This window comes from Hippichthys cyanospilos, chromosome 7 (assembly GCF_059441005.1).
Source record: "Hippichthys cyanospilos isolate Australia breed blue-spotted pipefish chromosome 7, RoL_Hcya_1.0, whole genome shotgun sequence".
Classification (NCBI taxonomy): Eukaryota; Metazoa; Chordata; class Actinopteri; order Syngnathiformes; family Syngnathidae; genus Hippichthys; species Hippichthys cyanospilos.
Genome location: NC_142375.1, coordinates 5,407,193 through 5,432,528, shown reverse-complemented (window position 1 = coordinate 5,432,528; position 25,336 = coordinate 5,407,193). Strand labels below are relative to the sequence as shown.

The 25,336-nt window shown below is 39.1% G+C and overlaps 1 protein-coding gene across 2 annotated transcripts in view; it reads left to right on the top strand.

Moving 5' to 3' along the window:
• LOC148420771 (potassium voltage-gated channel subfamily KQT member 5-like) overlaps positions 1 to 25,131 on the top strand; it is an 84,536-nt gene extending 59,405 nt beyond the window's left edge. The window contains exons 7-15 of one of the 2 annotated variants that reach the window (XM_088420565.1): positions 793 to 888; positions 2,629 to 2,723; positions 4,479 to 4,505; positions 11,184 to 11,407; positions 14,723 to 14,831; positions 17,105 to 17,236; positions 17,951 to 18,058; positions 20,376 to 20,502; positions 21,455 to 25,131. In XM_088420565.1, the coding sequence (XP_088276691.1) occupies positions 793 to 888; positions 2,629 to 2,723; positions 4,479 to 4,505; positions 11,184 to 11,407; positions 14,723 to 14,831; positions 17,105 to 17,236; positions 17,951 to 18,058; positions 20,376 to 20,502; positions 21,455 to 22,690 (2,154 nt within the window). In that variant the 3' untranslated portion in view covers positions 22,691 to 25,131. The remainder of the gene's footprint in view (positions 1 to 792; positions 889 to 2,628; positions 2,724 to 4,478; positions 4,506 to 11,183; positions 11,408 to 14,722; positions 14,832 to 17,104; positions 17,237 to 17,950; positions 18,059 to 20,375; positions 20,503 to 21,454) is intronic. The other variant, XM_088420566.1, reaches the window with a different exon arrangement.
• The last annotated feature ends 205 nt before the right edge of the window (positions 25,132 to 25,336 follow it).

The window sequence follows — 25,336 nt, the reverse complement described above, 5'->3', positions numbered from 1 at the left end:
TTTTTATCATGTAAAGGCCGCACTGCATATTTATGCAGTACTATGGTGATTGTAAGGTTTTTTCATTTTCATTTTAAGTCAAAACTTTTTACTCAGGCTGAACATGCCTGCATGTTTAGAAATAAGAGCAGCACTAGCACACCTTCAACACAGTTTGAACATATCTGCACGCTTAGAAATAAAAGCAACACCAACATGTTTTCAACAAAACACTAACTCACTGGAATTGTTAGAATAATGAATCAACACAACAGTGATATGCCTGATTGTGTTTACTAATGGAGAGTGCCTCCTGATGGTGGGTAAAATATCAGTTAAAACACAAAATCAATACAGCTTCTTCGTCTGTCTGCTTTTGTAGACCCTATATTGCCCCCTGCTGGCGAACGTAGAAAAACTCCACAATGGACTACAAGCCGCAGGGTTCAAATCGTGAGGAACCATTAGCAGCTTAAAGTCCAAAGATTGTATAACATCAATTCAATTGTGACAAGCTGTTGAGGCCCATAATATTGAGAAGTAGAGTGAGTTCAACATGCTATAGCTGAAGTCAAATTTTAGTGATCTTTTATTGTTAGGTGTCAAACGTAAATCTATGCAAAACCTTGTTAAGTATGACCTGCAAGGTGACTGATTGGCTTCAGAACAAAAGGAGACTTGCTCACTTCAAAGACATTATAAAAACTCCACAGGGCACCTTGAACATTTTCTATGTTTAGTTCACATCATGAAAAATGATAGTATTATTTTTGTTAAAGCACCGGCTCACAAAATGTCTTCCTTTGACACTAGGGTATTCTGGGCTCAGGTTTTGCTCTGAAGGTCCAGGAGCAGCACAGACAGAAGCACTTTGAAAAGAGGAGGAATCCTGCAGCCTATCTCATCCAGGTAAACCGAATATGCATATACAGTACTGTATACCTTTTTTTATGTGACCAGCTGTTGCGCAAAACAAAATATCACTATCATTTTCCATCCTTTGTTTAACCCCTGTTTACACTTGCTAACCGTCATGCAATTTGATTTAAAAAATAAACGCGCTCCAAGTATGTAATTTCACTCTTTATATCTGAGAGGTTGTTGTATTTGTTCCAAGTTGTTTGCATTTCTGAATGTTCTTGTCATTCCTGTCTTGTCTGCCTCACATATTTTCTCCTTTTCTATACTCCCCAATGCACATTTAATATTCATTCCTATATTCTTTGACAATGTCCCATCTTCTTCACGCCATGTGCTGTCCCCTTATTTACCACATAGGTCGGTGACCCAAAATATCCATCCGTCCATTTTCGACAGACGCTTATCCTCATACACTATTAAAATGACTAAGTAGGCCACAATAATGAGACGTTTATTTTCACAGCAGCACATGCATCCTAGAAGGAATCACAAATCATATGACTACTGTGCTGTACGACGGTGCTTTAAATTTAACTTCAATGATGAAATTCATTAAATCGGGAGTTCTCAAACTTTTTGGAGTCAGGGGTCCCTTTTAAAAAGCAAATGTTTGGGAAACCAAAACAAAACAAAAAAGCTTTTCAACTTTACTGAAGGTTAGAAAAGAAAAATTGAAAATTGTACACCTTCTTATAACAAACCGGGTCACAATTTCCCCAAAACAGTTTACTGCCAATTACTGTATCTAGTCCAAAACAGCAATAGAAAATAAAATGCCGCTCTAGCACTAGTTTATTATTTACTGACTTCATCACCTCGTTAGACACACACACACACACACGCACACACACACACACATATATATATATATATATATATATATATATATATATATATATATATATATATATATATATATATATATATATATATATATATATAGGCAGACAGACAGTGAACCGCAAATGAGGGTAACTCCTCTTTTTAATTTAGTTGTGTCAGCAGGACAGCTCTCACTCGATTATATTGTAAAACTGTAAAGAAAAGAAAATACGCCAAACATGCAAATCTCATATGCAAAATTATACATCTTAATAAATGTACACAAATTGCGCAAATTAAATCAATCATGTGAATTACAAATGATATTTCTTTCAATAGAAAATGTTCATTAGAGTATGATTATCAATGCAAAACATTTGCATATGCTAAAAGCCACTAGGGCAGTGATAAAGAGCCACACTGAGCCGCGGGTCGCCGACCCCTGATCTGTCGCATATAGACTTCCCTCATCTTGATTTTCTTCCACTGCGGCACTTCGCATAGCTTCCCCTCCATAGTCCTGCCATGTCATATTCCTCCTCTTCCTACCGTCAGTGTCATCCCGTCCGTTGACATGTTGTACCAGGCTACGTGGCATTATCACTCCGCAGACAGCACCAGGCCATACCTGGATGCCACATGGCGGCACTATGAGAGCCTCCTGCCATCCTACAGGCATGTATCCATGCCTGACCTTCACTCCAAGCCAACACGTGTGACACCCCTGTTAGTGTATTCACTAATCAGCTTCCATTTTTTTTCTGTCTTTTCCATCTCTCTTATTTTCTTCCTCAACGTTGTCTCTCCACTCCCTGTTATTATAATAATTATTATTTTTAAATGTTTATGGGTCTTCTCTCTGTATTTTCTTCTTCTACTTCTTGGTTTTGTGTATCCTGCATGCAGTGTGTTTGGCGTAGTTATGCAGCTGATGAACACTCGGTTTCCATTGCTACCTGGAAGCCTCACTTGAAGGCGTTGCATACCTGCAGTCCTACAAAGTAGGTACAACCATGGCAACCTTTGCCTGTATTTGGTCACTTGTCTTTTTCTGTATATGTAAAAATGCCTCTGGGTATGACCTGCTCATTTCACACAACTTACAGCTTCTGTCAATTAGTCATTTGAGAGATCAATATTAGCCAGCAGTTTATGAGATCAATGCAGCAATTTTAGCACTCATATTAGCTTTACAAATGTATGGAATCCTGAAGCAATCAAAATGTCACGCGCTGAGAGGGAAGCAGAGATAAATCGCTGTGCAAAATTTAGTGTGCTCAGCCATTTTACCAAAAGACTGAGCCATCAGTGGATTTTAAACCATGTATTTTGCATTGTAGAGAAATACACTGACGGAAAACATACTTCATTGAATACATTAGAATTTGCTGTTGTGGCATTATTCGGTGAAATGCTCATTTAAGCAACTAAGCGCTGATTTCCATTACGAGAAACAATCCTGCATGTAACCAGTCCAGGGCGTCCCCCCCTACTGCCCGAAGACTGCTGGGATAGGCACCGGCTAGCCAGCGACCCTCGTAAGGATAAGCGACTACAGACAATGGACTATGGATTATTATGATATCATTATGTAGTGACATTCATAAAGTCATTCAAAAAGTTGGTGGTCTTCCATTATAGGTTGATTTTAATCAAATATATTTTTTATACATCCCATAAGTATCAAACAAAATCTTAGGGTCAACAACAAACATACAGTTGCATGTATATTTTGTTTTACATTCAAGTGATAATATGTTGATGTACGGAAATTCGTAATTGTTATTTAGTCATGACAGTAATGACAAGAGTTTAATTTAAACTTCTGACATACGTATTGAATAGTTTGCAGGTGATAGTACATGACATGTTACATTATTTGACTTGATTGATATTGTAGCTGCTTTTACATTAGCTAGCGTTAGCCACAGAGATACCGTGTCGAAATGAAATGTTAGCAAGCATGCTACGTATAACTCATGTTCATGACCTCTATTTTCTTCCATTTTGGCTCTGACACTCTGAACGATCAAGTTGAATCTAAGACAAAAGATTTTGGTGGCACAGATTACTGCTCATTCTAACCAAGTGCTTATATACACACACATAAACACATTGTACAGTCGATTCTTCATCAACGCACATAAATAAATGCCGCGGCTTGATCTCATCAAGCCACATACACCTTGCATGCATGCATAAGTTACATCAAGTTGCTTTTCACTCAAGAACATTAGACAAAGTATGAAAATTACAATTAGTAACCGTAATAAGGATGAATATTTGAAATACTTTGTAGCCTTTACTACAATGATGAAATACTACTTAACATGGAGGTGCATAATTAACTGAACTTAACATAACTTAATTGAATTGAATACTTTTTAGATTTCAGACCCATTCCGCAGGGGTGGGTTAGCGCAAACACGGCCCCCTCGGTCTCACCCATGACAATTGGTCTGCGTTTGCACAAATGTATGTCTGTATGTATGTGCATATCTATGTGTGTATGTTATATTGCTAATTCTACTATGTTAATACATGCTCTGTTTTTTTTAATCAAAAGATGTACATGTATTTGCAAATAAATGCAGAAAAGTAGATTTTATGCTAAATAGAGCCAAACTTGAAATGCACAAATGTGCAATGGATGAAATTGATGTGAACAAAGAACTTTTGAAATCATTAATATTCCTCACAATGCTGACAAATATATTCTAATACACTTCTGTCTTTTTCTCAACTGTCAACTCCAGAAAAGAACAAGGAGAATCAACTACGAGGTTTGTAGAACAACATTCTTTTGACATATTATTTGGAATAATATCAAGTGTCATGTAAAAAAAAAAAAAAGTATAAACAGGGCTTGGATGTACAGTACTCACTGTATTAGTTTAGCCTTTGAGCAAGGGTGACCGGATTTTGAAATTTGCAAACCAGGACACTATAATTTGCAATACATTTTTACTTGGAACTATGTCTAAAAAATATAATCACTCTTCATTCTGGTGACTGGTGGTTGTGTCGTTACTTTAACCAATGGGAACAGCTATCAAGGAAGACAGTTCTATTACGCTAAAGGAGTCAACTATCTCACCATCATATGTGCATGATTGCTTTGCCCCAGTTGTGCCATTGAGTTCAAATTTGCATCTCGTGGAACTTGAGTTGACCGGCTGCTGTCTTGTCCCAAAACATCAACGATGCACCTCCATGTTTCACAGTAAGAATGGTGAACCTTTTTTCAGAGGGTTAGTGTGGTAGGGGTTGGGGGGGGTTTGCTTGTATGCAGGTGTGTGTGTGTGTGTGTGTGTGCATGCGTGTCTGCCCTTGTTTTTTTTGCTACAAAGTTGGGACCAAGCTGTTACTGCCTATCTGGGGACCTCTTGTACTACCATTTTGGTAAATACAACAAGTTCAGACCTCTTTTTGAGGATCAAGACTTGATTTTAGAGGATGGGTTTGAATTGGATTTTTGTTGAGGTTAGGGTAAAAATTAGAATTGACAATCTGTTATGATGGCCGAAGTAAGGGCAAGTATTATTTATTATTATTATAGATTACCTCAATGGGATGTACCCACTACAATATAAAAACCTGTGTGTGGGTGTGCATGTGTGTTAGTGTATTTTAGTGACATTGCTATTGCAATTGGTGGCTCATGGCGCGGTTGTTAGCTCATCCGCCTCATAGTTCAGGGACCCAAGTTCAAATTCACCTCTTTCCTGCCTTCCTTAGTTGAGTTTGCATGGTCTCCTTTAGCTCGCGTGGGCACTCCGGCTTCCTCCCACACTCCAAAAACATGCATGGCTGGTGTATTGGACACTATAAATTTTCCTTAGGTGTGATTGGGTGCTTGACTGGTTGTTCCACTTCATAATTCCTTTTGAGCTTGAACACTGCTGATTTTCAGTTGTTCTTATATCTCGTCCCTGTTTTACATAGTTCAATTTAAAAAAATTGCAGATCTTTTGATAACCTTAACTACATGGTATTCTGCATAGTCATCCTCATATGTATATTGTTTCTTCCACTCCATCTACTCCAAAATATTCGGAATGTGAGTCTATTCTGTAGCCTTATTCCTGTTTTTTTTATTGCCTAGTTTATTATCTGCTCTATTGTGTGGAACGTAAGTCTGCACGGGGAAGTGAACAGAATAAGAATTGCATTGTGTACTGTTACTATGCAAATGACAATAAAACTTTTGAATCTTGAATAAGCAGAAAGATCACAGGCGTGGTGGATTACTTTCATTCAGCGCTCGCCTGGCTTGCTGGGCTAGCTTTGAATGACTATTTAAGGTATTCCTCCACACGTGTGATTTGTCTGCTTGTCATTGTGTGCATAAAGTTTTAATGAGTTTCTGGACTCCTGGAAAGCCTCTCGTTAACCACTATTAGACCCAATTCAAAATGAGCCAGGCAATCTAATGTGTTAATGTGCTTTGAGCAACATCACACTTTGGCGCCAGAACAAAGTCTGTACTCCTCTTAACCTTCAAAGTAGAAGGCGTTGGAAATTCTAGTTTGTTTCATTCAGCATTATACTCATTGTTAAAAGACCAGACACAATGACACTCATGACACTGTCAATAGTCCATTTTTTACCACAACAATGACATAGGTCAATCACTACTGTCGCTCTTTAACGAGGCATCTTGAATTTATTTCACATGTATCACTACAGTTTACTACCTGGCTTCAATGCTTGGCCTTTCTGACGTCACGTCGCCTTTTCCCTGACTGCTTCTTTCAACTCTTTGTTTTGGTCACGTTTGCCCAAAAAGCCCCACTGTGTTTCTTGGCGATTGTGCCCAGGCTCATTCACTACTACAGAGTTTAATTTGGTTCCCAAGCTAATTCAAACTCCATTTTGTCAAAATGTGTGCATACTATCAGGCCAATATCTCAATTGCTTGTAATCTTCTAATCAGGTTCATCTGTGTAGAGCATCACCCAGGATCGAAACATGGGTGAAAGAAAAGTATTTGTGTTATAGTTCAGGTTCTCTGAAAAAAGGCCTAAAAATGATCAATTCTGCCAGGGTATGGAAAGTTATGAGGACAGCTGTTCAACATTTACAGGGAAGCGACCTTTTTGTACAGCAGCAGTAGATTAATAAGTAGAAAATGCATAGAAGACAGTGTGCATAGTGCCATTGCTGAGTACTGTCCCTTAGTCGCTCTCGCATTTGCTGGATGCAAGCTGATGAGTCAGTCATTTGTTGCTACGTGCTTCCCGAGTGAGGGGCATCATCATGAAGTGTGTGAGTCACCAAAGTATGGCATTTGTACATGTTGCTATCTCTTCATCTGGTCCAGACCCAATTGCCTTGTTTCTGCTTCTTCAAAATGTCAGCAGTCCACCAATTGTGTTCCTTTCAACTTCATCACTGCTTGGCATAACATCCTAAGTACTTTAGATTTTCTTTTTTAAGTGGATCTAATACAAAGAAGTAAAATATAAAAGTCTGGGGGAAAGGTGAACAGTGTTAAAATGCTTTTTCTCTCTTACACATTTACATTGTCTGTCTGTGTGTCTGTTTTTAAAGCAAAATTGGCATTAGCTATGGTTAACATTGTACATACAATGCACATAAAAACACATATGTAACAAACCACTTTGGGCTGTTCCGTCTGACGATAGCGTTGTGGGTACTTCATTAGCTCTTTAGCAATTACATCACATGGGAAGCATTTCGCATGACCCCAAACTAAAACTAAAAGAGTAATTTGTTTACAATTTTTCTTACATTTTTTTTTCTTTTTGCAAGTTATTGAACAATTCCTCAGAAAAATCCTCATTCAATACATGAATGAACATTTAATTCTGAATTGAATGAACATTAAATTCAGAAATCAATACAAACAAATGTATTGGAAGGGTCATCATGCAGCAAGGTGATGATTCAAAATACACTGCCAGAACAACAAAGGTGTGACAAACAGCAACAAAGGAGAGAAGTGGAAGCCTCTTGTAGAGGCCAATCTAATCTGGAGCATGATTTTTTTTTCCTTGCTGAAAGTGAAAGGAATAACTCTTCAAAACAAATCACAATTGAAAGATGCTGTGGTGAAAGCATAAAACACACACACACACACACACACACATACAAAAGAATGGCAGCTGTTCAGTAGTTGACAAGAGCCAGATATAAAATATACAAACCCCAATTCCAATAAACTTGAGTCATTGTGTAAAATGTCAAAATGCAATGATGTGAACCCCCGTTGCATACAAAGACAAGGTACTGATTTTCAAATTAGTTTTTTTCCCCAAAATATTCACGCATTTTGAAGATGATGCAAAAAAAATGCTAGTACAGAGACATTCTTACAACTGTGACATCATCAGACTCCTCACGCATTTGGGAACTAATGGCACTAATTGTTGAAGCTTTGTAGATAGAAACCTTTGTATTTCTTGCTTGTACATTTTCGCTCAGTTAAGATTGAGATTATTTTTTCTCTTTGGCCTCGAGAATACCATATCCATGATTTCAAAAAGCAACTTTAAAAACAACTTTCAACTTTAAAATGTAGACTTGTCAGACCACAGCACATGTTTGGTGTCAGTGTACGTCCGAAAACTTGTCAATTTCTTCACGTGCGAGACATACAAAGAAGCGAAATTCCGTTCCTTGCATGAGACTGCAAAACAAAGCATAAACAACAGTAAGTTAGTAAGTGTGGAGACATACATATGAAGTACAGCGGTACTTCTACTTACAAAGGTGAATCTTTACGGAAGCAATTTCGGAAACATGATTCTTTCATAAATCGAGCTGCTTTTTACATGTCAATATCCTCATCCATTCTTTAATTGAATATTATTAAATCAAAAACGGTAGCAAATAAATAAATAAATAAATATATATATATATATATATATATATATATATATATATATATATATATATATATATATATATATATATATATACAGTGGTACCTCGGTACTCGACCATAATCCGTTCTGAGATGGTGGTCGAGCACCGATTTGTTCGAACACCGAAACCAATTTTCCCATAAGAAATAATGGAAATTATGTGTGCACAAGTAAATGTGCACAAGCAGTACATGATAAAGATAAAGATAAATAAAGCATTATAAACCATTTTGTATAATTTACTTACGTTTTGGAGAGTGGTTGATGGCATACAGGAATGGATGTGGAGAGGACGGGAGGGAGTTACTCCTTCCATGATGACGCTAGCTAACTGCGACGCGAGGTCGGACACTCGTACACTACGTTCATATTTTGCTATAATTTCCTTCTTCGGTTCAATAGTGGTCCTCATTGTTTTCCTCTTTGCCTTCCCCTTATCACTGCCTTTCTTTGGACCCATTATTAAGGGCTAGAGAAACACGAAAAAGTTTAAATCCGGGAAGAAATACTCGAACAAACGTCTTACTCCGCTGGCGGTCTGAGTTGAACTGGCGCTTACCCGCTGGCCGAGAAGGGCCGAGGAGCGCGTTCGGGTCGGCTCGGCTCGGCTCGGCTAGTCGAGAACCGAAAATCTGTTCGAGGTCCAATGCATTATCTACTTGAATTTTTTGGTCGAGCACCGATTTGGTCGAGTATAGAGGCGGTCGAGTACCGAGGTACCACTGTATATATATATATATATATATATATATATATATATATATATATATATATATATATATATATATATATACACAAAACATCATAAATAAAAAATATAGAAAGGATTTCTTTACCTTTGAGTGGTGCTTGTTATGCCCATATTCCCTAATACGGGTTATCTCCAGCATTGTTTCCTTATAAATCATCTTCTTACTTCTCTCTTTAACATCATTAGTAATCTTGGGACCCATGGCTAACTCTTTCAACTTTGAATTAAGCACTATAAATCACTATAAACATGGTTTTGAAACCATTCACAACCAAACAAAGCTTTAATGTTCTGCCATTTGTGAAACAAGTGAGGCTGACCAATTGCAGACCACCATCTCCGTGAGGAGACGCCGACCAATGGCAGACCAGCATTGTAGTCACGCGTTGCATGGAAGCAGTTAGACGGCAATAGTAAATAAGTGCAATTACCTAAATACGCCAGAAGATGGAGGCATGACAACACAAATACAGCCAAGCCCCTAGGGTCATGACAGTTGTTTTGGTCGCATAACAGGGAAAATGTCATAATAAGGGGATGAAAAAACTCAGTATTCCACGTCGCAACTAGATAACGTATGTCAGGGAGGTTGTAACAAGGGGGTCCACTGTACATATTAGAATTACATTAGTGCATAATAAGCAAAACATAACGCGTAATAAACGCTCCTAAACCTTTTAATCATATTAGTCGAAGCAGTTGACAACAAGTCAGTCCAAGCCGCTTGTGTGAACAAAGAACCTCAGAATAGGAAGGCATGGGACATGAATGTTTAGCTTTATGAAAGACAAGGGAAAAAACTGTTAAACAGAGCTTGGGTTTTTCTGCATTTTGTCTCACCACTTGGCAAGAGGGTGATTAGCTATTGCGTCTAGCTTATTTGTTAGCAATAAATTGTGCTGCATTCACATGCTTTTTTCATACCTGTCAAAGAAAGGAGACTGAAAACTTTCCCCCCTTTTTCAAACATACCTGTTTGTCTGCTAGCTGCACACATACACACACCCATATATATATATATATATATATATATATATATATATATATATATATATATATATATATATATATAAATAAAACAGTATGCAGAGAAAGGGAGTGTGAGAGAGAGTGACCTGCTAGCTCTTTGCCTAAACATTCTAATCCTTGAGCAGGGGTCACCAACCTTTAAATCACCATGGGCCGGGCCGATCACAGATTGAAATTTCATTGTGGCTAACAAGCTAAAGGCATATAATATATAACATGCTGAAGAGATAAGAACTAACATTAGCTAGCTAGTTATCTACAGCCACAAGTTTTTGGATCAACTAACAAATACATTTGGGCATATTATCATAAATGACAACATTCTTACAAAGAAAGTGGGCCAGATTTCACAGAGAGACAAAACCACGTGTGTGTCACAGACAGTGACTGCTCTCAATTGAAGCCACACCCTCCTTCCTCACTACAAAATGTCATATAAACGGCAACCAGAGGCGGTGCCAAAAAACAAAGATCAAGCCAAACAAAGCACAAATGAATGAATATTTTTAGGATAAACTAAATCAGTTCCAAAACATCATTCTTTCGTTTGCTGCCCATGCGGCCCATTGCCAGTTGATCGGGCCGCGGACCGGCGGTTGGAGACTTCTGTTGTAGAGTGTAATGATGAATGACGCTAAGTACAAAAATTGTTCAAACAAGCATTGGCGCGGTTGTATTCAATCTTACTAAAATTAAACAGTTAACATAAGTTAGTGCTCGGATAGCTTTTTTTTTTCTCCTCATCCACATAATTGTCTGTCCCAACATTCATTCGCCTTTCCTTTTTACAGTCAGAAACTCAGCTTTAAGGAGCGGGTGAGGATGGCTAGCCCAAGAGGTCAAAGCATCAAAAACAGGCAGACATCTTCAGTGCATGACCGTCGTTCTCCGGTGGCAGAACCTGGTATAGAGGGCACCAGCCCAGTCAAGGTACAGAAGAGCTGGAGTTTTAATGACCGGACACGCTTCAGACCCTCCCTGCGCCTTAAAAGCCAGTCCCGATCCACCACTGATGGTGAGTGGCAATCACTTTTAAGTGGCCCAGACAAATCACATACACGAGCAAAAACACAACCGTAACATCAAACGCAATCCACGAGTACAGTCTGTTTCCTGGTGTTTTCAAAACAATCAGGACAAAAAGCTTTCAAACTGATTGGATTTTTTTTTTTTTTTATTTTAAGGTCCCTATTTTGGTAGACTGGTGCAAAAACATGTGTAGGTCCTTATTCAGGGCAGTGTTGGGTCGGTCTGGGCATATTGCTGGCTTGGCGTAAAAACAAATGCATCATATTTTTACTGAAAAAAATTGCCGTCAAAAAGATGAATGTGTGTTTAACAGTTTGCATGAGTACGACTCCAAAGTCTATGAATTAAAAACTTGCGAGGGCAAGTTATTTTAAATACAACTCTCGTTTGCATGACTATGATCACGCGAGACACGACCACGTTGTTGCATGAACCTCTCCTTTGGATTCGTGGATCTGATCCTTTGCATTTGTGGATCTGGATATGCAAATTGAGATGTCATCACACCATGGTACCAGGCAAAGTCAGTTTATCTGCGAATCATCCGTACCACCATTAGTCACGAATGCATACGTCTGACAGCGATCTTACCCCATACAGTCCATTTGTGTCAAACTCCAGTTGTCGAGGGCCGGTATCCTGCATGTTTTCCGGTTTTCTCACCCCAACACACCTCTTTCAAATGATTAGTTCATTAACAGGAGCTGTTCCTAATCGCTTGAATCAGGTGTGTTTGGGAGAGGATTTAAAAACATGCAGGATACCAGCCCTCGAGGACTGGAGATCGACACCTATGCCAGCTGGGAGTTTGCAATGTGAATGTCCAATTTATTCATAAATTATTTATTGAATTTGGACTGACAGGTTTCCAAATCCGTATATTGTTTGAAAATCATTATATAAATTATAAATTGGTCTGTCACGATCTTTATTAAGAGTTTAACTGCCACCTAACCACAACAACAAATAAGTAAACAAGAAATAGCACAAAGATCTTCATTTGTAGTTGATTAATCTTTATTTCGTAATAGGATTCCACCTCACCGTTCATGTGTTCAATTCGGAGAAAAGGGGTGATCCAAATAAACTGCAGTGCTTGTTTTTGCCAGCAGAGGTCACTAACTGTTCCAGACGCTTCTCAAAATGATGCAATTTTCCAACGAATTGGCCCTAAATGGCCACAAATGGGCCACAAAATTGTCATTTGCATATTACTAAAGCTATATATACATTTTCCTTAAGATTGAAGCCGAATGAGCTTATGAGACTTCTGTATGGCGTTCGAGTTGGCCATTTTTTCTGCTTTGCGCATGCGCGGCACGATTGACCCGCTGAACGACTGACTTTGAGTTGTAGCTTGGCGTGACATCATCTTAATTTGCATACTCAAATCCATGAATGCAATAGATCAAAGTCACGAATCCAAAAGAGAGATTGGCAAGTCCAAAGGATAGCTTCAGACAAAGATGTGAAGTCCTGTCTCGACTGAGACGTATCATAAAGAATGGTGAAACACGCATACGTCTTTTTGACGGCGATCTGACGCCATAAATTTTCACCCCGTTGGCGGTCGATTGGGAGGGGCCGCTCTAATTGCACGAGTGGAGTCAGATGCTTTGATGCCCGGATGACGCAGATCTCCTCCGTCTAGCCTCGTCGCATCTGTCTACTAAATCTGCAACTCTCTGTCGGGTCCCACATCTGAACCAAGCCGATAGCCAGACTTGCTCCTGAGCATCAAATGAGTCAAAGCAGAATGGTAAATTAACAAAAGCTTGTAATCACGGTGTTGAGCTTTCAGGAATGAGCCATGTTGGTGACCATCTCTTAAGTAAATACCATTAAATATGTTTTACAATGGTTATTCAACAATTTCAGTCATTGCAACACATTAAAATGTTTTCAACCTTGCTATGATTGCAAGCTTTGTTTACTCACACATCCATTGATATGAAAATGTTATCATCACTCAACATATGCTCTATTCTTCTGCCTTGTGGGCATTTTTATTTCTATAAGAGGGGTAGGTTTTGGTGTAAGAAAAATCTAATAATATTTTGGAGTGAACTTGCCCAGCACTGGCAGCAAAATACTATACTCTTCACGGTTACTATACTGCAGTGATACAAAAATAACAAATGATTAAAAACTAACATTGAAAAAAACAACTAATGAAATTTAAAAAAAATGCTTTGAAAACACAAAAACACCGAAACTACAGCTAATGTTTACAAAAGTACCTAAAAGTAATTATAAATGTTTTTATAGTCTTTCGTTTTCATCTTTGTTAATCCATGAACTTTCAGGGTCAATTTCAAATGTAATTATCTTTGTTTGCTGTGCATTCGTACAGAAGAGGTCAAACAGTGATTTGAGAATTGGAGTTTACTTTATTAAAAAAATATATAGTTTTTCCATTTTGCACTCAACAATGCCATGTGTATATATTACGTAGGTAATAAAAAATATAGAACCAATAAAAAACTAAAATAAACCAAAGCGTCGTCAAAAACTATAAAAAAGAAGAATCTTGTTCTGAAGAAGCAATTATATCTTATTGAAATTAAGACAAACCAACATTATATATCACTACAGTATAATTAAAAAAATATACAGTATATCTCTAACCCTGATACTCATCAGTCTGAACAACAAAATATGTACTAAAATGTGATGTGAAGAAAAGCTCATCATCTTAGAAGCCTTGAGGCTCAATAGAAAGTGCAATCGGTTTGTATGTTATTTTTCTTCTCCTGTTGGCGTTTTCCCTTCAGGGTCGCCAGAGCGAATCAGTTGCCTCTATCTAAGCCAGTCTCCTGCATCCTCTTCTTTTACTCCAACTACTTTTATGTCCTCTTTCACTACATCTGTAAACCTTCTCTTTGGTGTTCCTCTCGACCTCCAGCTCTGCCGCCTGTCTTTTCTTCAACGACACTGGCTCCAGGCCAAAGATCGTCGCTGGTTTCACCGCAGTCCTGTACATTTTTCCTTTCAATTTAGCTGAAACTCTTCTATCACACCTGATTTTTTTTCTCCACTCGCTCCAGCCTGCCTTCTTCACCTCTTTTCCACACTCTCCATTGCTCTAGACCGTCAATCCAAAATAGTCTCCTCTCCTTGTATCTTCATTCTTCCACTTGGATCCTTCTCATTCACACACATATACTCCGTCTGGCTGCTGCTAACCTTCATTCCTCTCTTTTTCAGGGCCAACCTCCACCACTCTAGCTCCTCCTCTGTTTTGATGACTCAAATTAACATGTAAATATTTGTTTTTTACTTTGCCCCTTTACATACACAGCAGACTCTAACATGGCAGGAGAGGATGGTTTTGATGAGAAAGGCTGTCACTGTGAGATTTCGGTGGAGGACTTGCTGCCTTCTGTCAAGTCCGCCATTAGAGCGATTAGGTGAGCAAAAGCTACCAAGAAACAGTGTTCTTCTTTTCAGTTTTCTCCGTGCAAATAAATCTTAGTGGCCAGTTAAACAACTGGAATATTTATTTTAAATTATATACGACCTGAATACATTGAGCTTCAAAATGATCACTAGTTGTACTTGTGTCATATGTTTAAAGTATGTCCAACAAAAGTCGAGTGCTGTTAGTTTTCATTTCTGAGAGATAAGTGTCCCAGTCACCTTCCTAAATAAATAAATGTGCACTTGATGTATTTTGGATTGTAATTGTGTTTGAGTGCATTGTATTTGAAATTAGGGCTTTACAACTCTCTGTCTTTTCCAGATGTCCCCCTACTGCCCCCTTCCCCACTTGGGAAACTAAAGGGGCTTCCTTTTTGCAAATTTGGCTTGGAGTTTTTGCTGTTGTAAAAATACAGGGAAATATTTTGCGGAGGGATGTTTTATGTGGAAGCAGGCAGGCATAGCCGGAAAGGGTGACGTGGCTCCACCTTCCCATAGGCCCACCACCTGTGAACTGAGCCATAATGGGGTAAAACATGGGGTGGACGGTGGCGGAAGGCGGTCTTTGCTCGAGCTGCAGAATCATGAAAAGAGTGAAAGAGAGAATATTCCAACCTCCACAAACTGTAGTTTTCGCTCACTTAAAATGATCAGTGATGCAGAGTGAGCAGACGATAAAAAAAAAATAATAATAAAAATGTTTCACGCTGGCAAAACTCACTAGAAATTCCTCCGAAAGCTCATACAGCAAATGAATATGGTTCTCTAGACACAAGGAATAATCAGAGGTGAGCACTTCAACAGCCTTGACGGACTGTCTATCAGTCCATGGCCGACAGGCGTCCATTTTGCCGATGGACCGATGAATGATGCAAACACTCAAAGAAAAAAAGAAAAAAAGTGCGGATTAAAAATGTTGGTCTTTTTTTTTTATCTACTGTTCATATAACACACATGAATTTACCAGCGATTTTTGTAGTTGCTCCCTGTCTTTGTCCCAGTGTCAAGTTTCTTGCTGATAAGAGCATTCTGGGATGCATTTCAAGTAACCAACGAATGCAGATCAAATTTGCATTCTTTCTCTGATTGGCTCTTGGCCAGGAAATGCAAGACAGAAGATAATTCCCTAATTAATTAAATTTTTTTGTCAATTCAACCTCAGCAATACTTTGTTTCATTTGTAGTGTATGTGACAGATGAAATTTAGACAAATTTAGTGAAATGCTAATGAAACCGTCTCCTATAGTTGTAGGGAAGGCAGTTATAAATGAGAACTGACAACCACTAATTGGTAGTCAAGTAAAGCATGTTAAAGCATATAAGTGGACAAGTTGTGCCTGTTGTTAACCCGTCCCTTGTAAATGGCATGATGGCGGATTATAACCGATGTTAAAATCCCTTAGCAGGCATCTCTTTGTGATACACGTACATGATACACCACAGACTGACGGACCTAGTACATGATACACCACAGACTGACGGACCTACGGTTACAATTTTGCATGGCTTGAAAACTGACAGACCAATGATGACGGAAAGGAGGCGAGGCCATGACAAATGTCGGACAGGTAAAACAATTTTAGACAGACTTATGCTGCCTTGCGAGGCGTGGACTTCACTTGCGTCTCTCATTCCCCGCTGCTTTATGTATAATAACGACATCTGACACGGTGAGCTCTCGTTAGCACTTTAATCTCAACCCAGAAGTCTCCAGCACACAACTGTGCTAAGCGTTGTACTACTTCAAAACTACTTTTACACTTTGTCCCTGCTGCGGGTGAATTGCTTTCTGATGTCCATAAAGGAGTTACACTGAGTCAAATCAAAATAATATGTTACACATTGTTGTCGGCTAAATTTAGACTTTATAGATAGGTGATTCTCATGACCTGCCTCCCTCTCTTCCGCTGATACTGAAGCATTATAAGATGAAGTCACTAGAAAATAAAAAATGACCGTATGAATTCAACATGTGCGCATTATGTGGTGTGAATACAGTAGCGAATAATTACCATACTAAGTAGCATGTGCACGCTAAAGTTTTTGTTTTTTGTTTTTTTTAATTGGTGAAATTGAGACCACCTCACTGTGCGAGCAGTGGAACATTTGGAAGATGTATCGAAAAAAAAACACCTTGTAAAGAATAAAATCTTGAGTAATTTCCAGTTATGCTTGAAAAAAAGAGCCTTTATACAGTATGTTTATTTTAACCAAAGCAGACTTCTCACTTGTGGCTAACAGTCAAAACCAAACTCTTCCTTAGAATAATGAAGTTCCATGTCGCAAAGAAGAAGTTCAAGGAGACCCTGCGTCCTTATGATGTGAAGGATGTGATTGAGCAGTACTCTGCAGGTCATTTGGACATGCTGTGTCGCATTAAAAGCCTGCAAACCAGGTAGGATGCTCAATTCATTGCACGTTCGATACATTCTGCATGATTGGCAAAATGCAAAAACGATTTATGTGCTGGCGATGGAATTAATGATCTGAAATGTTCATTATTTTTTGGTTTTACTGTGGTTTGGAACGCATGTCCATTGCGAGGGATGCCTTCTGATATTCTGCCAGTGTCAGTTACATGAAAATGTCAAAATATTGAGAACAGCTCTCACTGTAAGGGAGAGCAAATCAATAGCGATAACATACGACGCCGTCACATCAAAACATCTCCATCTGTGTTCAGGATTATTAGTGAAGGGAGAATATTTGATGTATTTCATAGAATATCATTATTCATGCAAGGGGTCAAACGCTGTGGAATGGCAGGTGTACAGCTGTGCTAATTTAGTTCACATACCATGGCAGAATTTGTCAAAAAACATTTACCATTTAATAAGACGTATTCAAATGAAACTGTTAAAGCATTTCCACATAGCACAAGTCCGAAACTAAAGATTGCCATAAAGAAAACACTCTGTTGTCATCAGTGTGATTTGCTAAAAAATTGCCAACATTTTAGACATTCGGCTAAGGTATGTATCTTATGAGCACAACTGCATATACATGTCTATATGTGAGTGAGCGAGCGTGCGTGTATGCCTGCTTGCATCTGCATTCGTACTTCATGCACGTGTGTTTGTGTATGTGTGTTCACTTTGCTTCCTCACAGGCTGGACATGATTGTAGGCCCACAGCCCCTGAGCAGCCGCGCCAAGACTTTTTCCTCCCCTTCCCTGGCTCTCTATTACAGCCAGGGCAGAAAGAACTCCACCCAAGGGTCAGAGTGCCCATACACATCAAATGGGTTCAGTTTATTTTGATTCCGTTCGTTCGTTCGGGTTACAGCACATGTTCAGACAGAGCAAAGAACAATATCTGCTTTGCTGCATAATTTGAATTCACTGAATTGTTTAAGATGGAAACGAATTGATCCCAGTCTTTGCTCACTACTCGTATTGGTCTTTACTTCCATCTACTGTTCATAAGATGAAATCTCCATCCACTCACTACCTATCTACAAGTATGGGGCAGTTGTTCAAAAACTGTAGTTGGGATCAAAACGACCAAGATTCGGAAATCCCATTCTGTCCTACAAGAAGCAGATAATCCAATGTGGCTTTTATGAGTTTTTCAAAGCAACATTGGATTGGATCACTCTTTTCAAAGTGACCGAATCTGGGTCACTAGTTCTCAAAATTGGACAACATATTACAATGTATAGTAAAGAGCAGGCTGACAACACAGCATGGTCATTTTAAATGTTTTTTTTGTTTGTTTGTTTTATATTGGGAGGACAGGTGGCTCTAGAAAGTGGATGGATGAATGGATAGCAATAACAAACATCAGCTACATTTAATTTATGAAAACTCATCCAAGCCACAACAATTAACAAATAAACTTTTCATCAATACATATGTTTTCAAAGAAGTCTTAAATTTACATTCTCTCAGGATGGGGAGTGACTGGAAGGGATGTAAGCTGTTGCAAAATATTTTGGACAAGTTCATATTTATACTGTATATATGTCATATTTTTCAGAGTACAAGTCGTTTTAGTTCCTCATTTTCAACCCCATATTAGCAGGGTCGACTTATAACCGCATAACTCAAACCAGACCAACTATTTTTTAATAACATTAATGATGTCACGTTCTTGACTCGGACAGGTTGATTGTGAACCCCGGGACACACAGGAAACAGCGTAGAATTGAGAAAAAGGTATAAGAACACAAAAAGCACACGCCGTGTGGGGTTCTAAGAAAAATTCTTCAAAGTACAACAAAACGATGACAAAGAGACTCAAAGTACCATTTAAAGAGACTATGCAAAAAGTGCGTGTAACTTACTAAGACTTGGGGGGCAGAACCAGTTGGAGGACATCGCCGAAAATACAAAGAAACAAAGCAAAGTGCTAACCAACTGGCAGACAAGAGACTAGGAGAAAAAGTAGTAAATAAAACACTCTGGTAAAAGCACTAAGAATCGAGGGAACGATGAGCGAGAAACTGTGTTGCAGATACAAAAGTCCGGCGACGCACGACAGGTCTGAGCGCACCTAAATAGTCCCCTGATTAGAATGAGGAGCAGGTGTGCGGCCAGTGGTTCTGCTCCCCAAACTGCAACATAGGACAACTCATTAGAGACACAGGATGTGACAAATTCAAATGTGACATGAGTAATTGCAATGCCATTTACAAGGCTTAAATTTTGAATATATATGTATATATTATACCTCTAATTCGATATAGAGTGTTTGCACAGAACATCGCAAACATGCACTTTCATCAAGCGTCGCCTACTTTCCTTCGACGGACTTTGACGTATTATGAAAAGAAAAAGACGGCTTGGCTTCTGTCTCCTTCAGCCTTTGGGCGAAAGTGCGAAGGACGACCTTCCATGCTTTGATCTCACAACAGTTGTCACTTGGGTAAAGAACATCCCAAGTAAGATGATCAACAAATCATCTCCGAAGACCTCCATTTTCAACAAATTGGACATGTACGAAGATGACTACCCGTGAAAGAATAACGAGGATGTTTGAGTGAATGATGAGTAGGTAGATAAAGACAATTTGGCGTGTCAGGTGGTGATGATGACTTTAAGGGCTTTTCGACAAATTCAGATTCAGCTCTGTAAAAAAATAAAAATAAACAAAAAAGCATTGAAACTTCAAATCGCTTAATTGTTGCAACAGTAGTTTCAGCATTTGCGTCTAGGTGTGCGCGCATTGCCTCGCACTTGTCTCATTTCTGCCCCACCTTCTCCCTCATAACCGCAACAGTATGTTTTTTGATTTACGATGAATAAATGTGTCTAAAAGTTACCATAATGTTTTGGACAGCCTTGATCTATGTAACCACTAAAGTCAGCGGTAGACTTATAATTCAATTTTTGTAAGTTCACCCAAATTGAAGTAAAAAGGGGAGGTCGACTTATCAGCGAGGACGACGTGTACTCTGAGAAATATGGTGTGTGTGTGTGTTTGCATGTATATATATATAACACATTTTGTACATACATACATGTGTGTAAAGTCCACTATTAGGTAGTAATATACTTTGCTATCGTGTGCCTTTGTGATTGCGATATATTTAGGGTGGACCAAATCCTTGGGAAGGGACAGATCCCCCTGGACAAGAAGATTCGTGAGAAGTTGTTGTCTGATGGAGATTTGCTGGAGGACATGAGCATGCTGGGGCGTGTTTGTAAAGTGGAGCGCCAGGTGCTTGTTTACTGTTTGATATTACTCTTAACATAATGTTAAATAATCTGTCATCCAATCATCAACATAAAGTCTGTCACTGTATTCAGATCTCCTATTTATGCAAGTAATCGCATTATGCAAAGAAGTGTAGCCGAGAATTTGGGTTTTGACACTCCTCTAAAAGAAACATAGCCTGAAAACCACACACCCTAATAAAAATAATTTTAAAAAAATGTTTTTAAATCAGCGTTATGACCATTGCCTTGACATAATCTATCACGGTTTTCAGTTAAGAGTTTTGTGTGGGTTTTTTTCAGCAAAAAGAGCTTTAAAATGAATTTTGGAAGTACATCCAACTCTTGCAAAAATTAAAATTTTGCGATCATTTTCTTCATTTGGAAGAATCTAATAAATGGTGTTAAACCCAAAATTTATAACCTTATATGATTTATAACCCTATGATTCATTTAATGCTTTTTGTGTACCATGTACAATACAGCCCACAGATTTGGACACACTTTCTCAATCAATAGGTTTTTTTTATTTTCACATCTACAGTATTTTAACTGATAAATATATTTTCTTTGGCGGTTTCATCGAAATAGCCTATCCTTTTCCCTGATTACGCATATTCTTGGCATTCTCTTGATAAGCTTCAATTGGTAGCCAACTGAAATAGTCACCAATTATCAGGGATCATTTGTGGAATTGTTTTCCTTTGCAACGGGATTGGGACAATAATGTAAATAATGGACATCCCTATCACTATAATAGTCAATAATTAAAATTCATATCATGGCAAGAACTAAAACGAAACATAGAAAAAAATGGCCATCATTGCTTTAAGAGCGTGGATGAGGTGTGTCCAAACTTTTCGCCGGTACTGTACAGAACAATGTAAATACATGATAAATATTAAACAGGAGACACAGTCCAACTTTCTGTTTTTGACTATTTTCTCACATCACAGGTCCAGTCAATTGAGTCAAAGCTTGACTCACTGCTGGATATCTATCGGCAGGTTCTGCAGAAGGGCTCATCCGCAGCTCTCACACTTTCCTCTTTTCCGCTGTTTGAGCTGGAACAGACTTCTGACTACCAGTCATCTGTCTTCAGCAAGGACCTGTCCTTCCCCAGCCAGGTCAGCAGCAGCACAGTGCCTCACAGCGGCGACTGCGGCACACACTCAACTAATACCCACTTGTCCGAGGAAGGACTCCATCTCATCCTGGCAACGCCGAACGATCTCGACCTTAATACCTCTGGCGCTACACCCCCCTCCGGCCTTGGTTCCTCATCTTTCAGCCCATCACCATTGGCACATCACTACCACCATGGTCATCCCCAACAGCACAGCCAGGATCAGTCCGCGACACCCGAATGTGGCAGTGAGGAAACAGTGGGGAGCTCTCGTCCCATCCTCACACCAAACAGTATCTGCGGAGCTGTGGGGGAAGGAGCTGCAGATGGGGGGTTTCGTGTTGTGGCAAGGCTCCCTCCACCACCTCCTACAAACAGGTTTGTGGGTCTGAGCAACTTGATGCAAGCTCCCTCCAATGAAAAATCCTCTGAAATTGAAGACTTCTGTGGAAGTCAAGGATTAAAAATAAAGGACGGCAAGATCGTGGAGGAAGTTGGCCAAGACTTTGGGGTTGGTACTCTAGGAAAACACCAACGAGGAAGCGCCAACAACAAGAGCAAACTAAACGCCAAGGAGGATGGCTCGTGGAGAAGGCATATGAGTCTTGAGCTGGAACCCATGGTGCCAACCAACCTAAGCTGCTGCTCAGTTCCTGGTCAGGTAGATCACAGTCTGGAAAAGTCCATGTCAGTGCAGGACTTGATGCAGACAGAGCAAGGCAAAACGCAAGGCACTCACTACAACATTTCACCCCCAAACCACAGTCGAAACTTTTCCACTTGTTTCCAAAGAAGTTGCCAAGATCTTGGCCGAGGGGCGACTGACAAAGTTGATTGGGGAGAAGACCTTTTTATCAATGACAGGGAGGTGGAAATGCAGGGATTTGATTTCCTGTCGCACGGGACAGTCGAGGCTGCCTCGTACTCCACAGAACTCTTGAGAACAGAGGCGATAGCAAGAGGAGGATCACGGGGTTCCAACCGTAGCTTGGCCACTGGTCATTCATCCTCCCCCTCCGCTGGCAGCACTGAATTATTGAAAATGCAGCGGGTACGATTAAAATAGACTGAGGTGTCTGCTCAGAGCCCGACCTCATAGCTTGTTGTCATTCTTGACAGACTGTAAAGCTGGAATCAAATGGGGCCATTTTTTAGTTTCTTGATCTGAATTGATAACAATCAAAATACTTTCATACTGGGTATGCGGTTCCAAAAATGGATGGATGTTTCACTGCACAAAATAGCCAGTTTTAATTGTAAATACATTTGAAGCCATTTGGTTTCTACCTGAAATATTTGTTGAGTGTCAGAGATCCGCAAGACAATTTACATTACATTCCAAAAATGTAGGGGCCAAGATACAACGATCCGATGTCAAAATTGGCAAACGCCCGGGCACCGGTATGCGCCGTCTAATTACTTACACATTCTGAAACGTCCAAATAACAAAGAATAAAATGTAACCATCGTTACGTCAAAGTCGTTGGTGGGGCATCAGGGGACTACAGTATTAAAGTCGGACAGTCATGACGTTTGATCACTCTGATTGATTGTTTACTAGTCAATCGTGTCACAGTGTGAAATCAGGATTGTTTACTAGTCAATCGTGTCACAGTGTGAAATCAGGATTGTTTACTAGTCAATCGTGTCACAGTGTGAAATCAGGAAGTGACAAACGTGGATTAACAGCAAGCAAAGTAAAGCCTTGACAATTTCACTCAGTTTGCAAATCGTCACCCTCCGTGATTCAACATGCAAGATCTGTTTGGACGGACTTTGGACTTTGTCACCGGTGCAAGAAAGACAAGAATTGTATTATCGAAAGCGTATGTCAAAAAAGCGAAAATAGCCACACTATGGGAAGACGTGGGGACACGACTGGATATACCTAGTAAGGCTTTGTAAATCATTGACTTCATTTGAGGAGCAAATTTCAAATTTTGTAGTCTTTTTTGCAGGTTACTCACAGGAAACTGAAACAAGGGATTTTAAACAAAATATGACATTATTAACAATTGTTTGTCTTGTTTATATTCCCAACAGTTTTTATTTCTTTAAGTCACACTGTTCATAGCAGAAAATAATATTTCCTCTATGCCAAAAAACAAAGATCACGCCAAACAACGCACAAATGAATGAACTGTTAAACTAAATCAGTTCCAAAACATTACTTGGGTGCGGCCCACGCAGCCCGGTACCAGATGATCAACGGACCGGTACCGGGCCGCGGACCGGTGGTTGGGGACCACTGGTTTAGACGACCGCATCCTCGGTTTTGCGATTCCATTTGTTTACTGTAGATGGCGCGAGGTCCAAACTATATAGAAGGGTATTACTTCCCACACATGCACAGAAAGTACTTAGTTGACATTGCTGCACTGTTATTTTTCCAGCGCGACTTGCCGATGGGGTAGGTCGGTGACATTTGGCCCGCGACAGATTAGGCCAATCTTATGTGGCCAATCAATTATTTAGTTTAGAATCCGACAGTGGACAAACTAATTTGATGATTTTTCTCTTCATTTCTATTATATCAATAGAAGTATGTTTAATTATCATATCCCTCATTGTAAAACAGTATGTTACCCTTGTGTAATTCAGATATCCCGACAAGAATGACTGCAGTGTGCAATTGTTTACTGTATTTTCAAGATATTACATCCAGTGGTAAAGTGCGCCATACAGTTGTTTAATATTGAATTATCTTTGCAAATTTAGGCTGCCCTGTGTTTTTTTTTTTATATTTTGACAACCATAACAAACCTGTCAAAATGTTAAAAGTCTGTCTGAAAATGAAGTCTAAATGTATTGCACAGCATTGGCTTTTGGACAGCAAAAGTTTACAATCTGCTTCTTGGTTTAGAATATCAAGTCTTATCTTAACTAAATATAGACCTGTTCTATGGTTATTTGAACTTGCATCATTGTGGAATGTACAATAGATGCTGTAACACTCATGTCGTTAAAATGCCAGTTGATGTTTCTCGACTGCCATAAGAGGACTTTTAAATCTCCTCTTCCTGTTGCATGTCAAGGAGTCAAATGCATTTTAGAATGCCAGATTATTTTTCACTAATATGCGGAAGGTTACATGAAATTTTGATATGGTTGCCATCAGAATGTATGCGCTTATTTGCTCTGAAAACATGGATCATTTTGCTAAATCTTGATGTGGATTTTTGCTTGTCATTTCAAACTTAGACCTTGGCTGCCATATCTCATTTGTCCTTGGGGAGGGAAAAAAACTCTTAATTATTATGACAAATGTGTGGAAAATTTGAGTGCTTTAACTGTAAAATGATGCCAGATCTGACTGAGAGCAAAATTCGCTGTACATATTCAGGTGCCTTGCTTTTGTGGAACATCAGCTCAGAATTATGAAAAAAGAAATTGCAAATTCTTAAAATGTTGTAGATTTTGCATGGTCTTTCCTGGTTCGAGATTTAATTTTTCTTTCATCCATTGATCATTTTGCTACTGGGTATAAAACAGCTCCCGTGCCTTAAACATGTTTTCTTCTAATTGATTTAAATTATATGCGCATCCCCATACAACTAAAGTTAAATTTATATAGACACAATGTCATGAAAATACACACGAAACTATGGTCTCATATAAAAACGTAGGTGTGTTTTTGCATTTTGCAAGCATTCATTTGAATTGTGTTGACCGGGCATGTGAAAAAAAAAATCATTTGAATGAAAAAAACGGG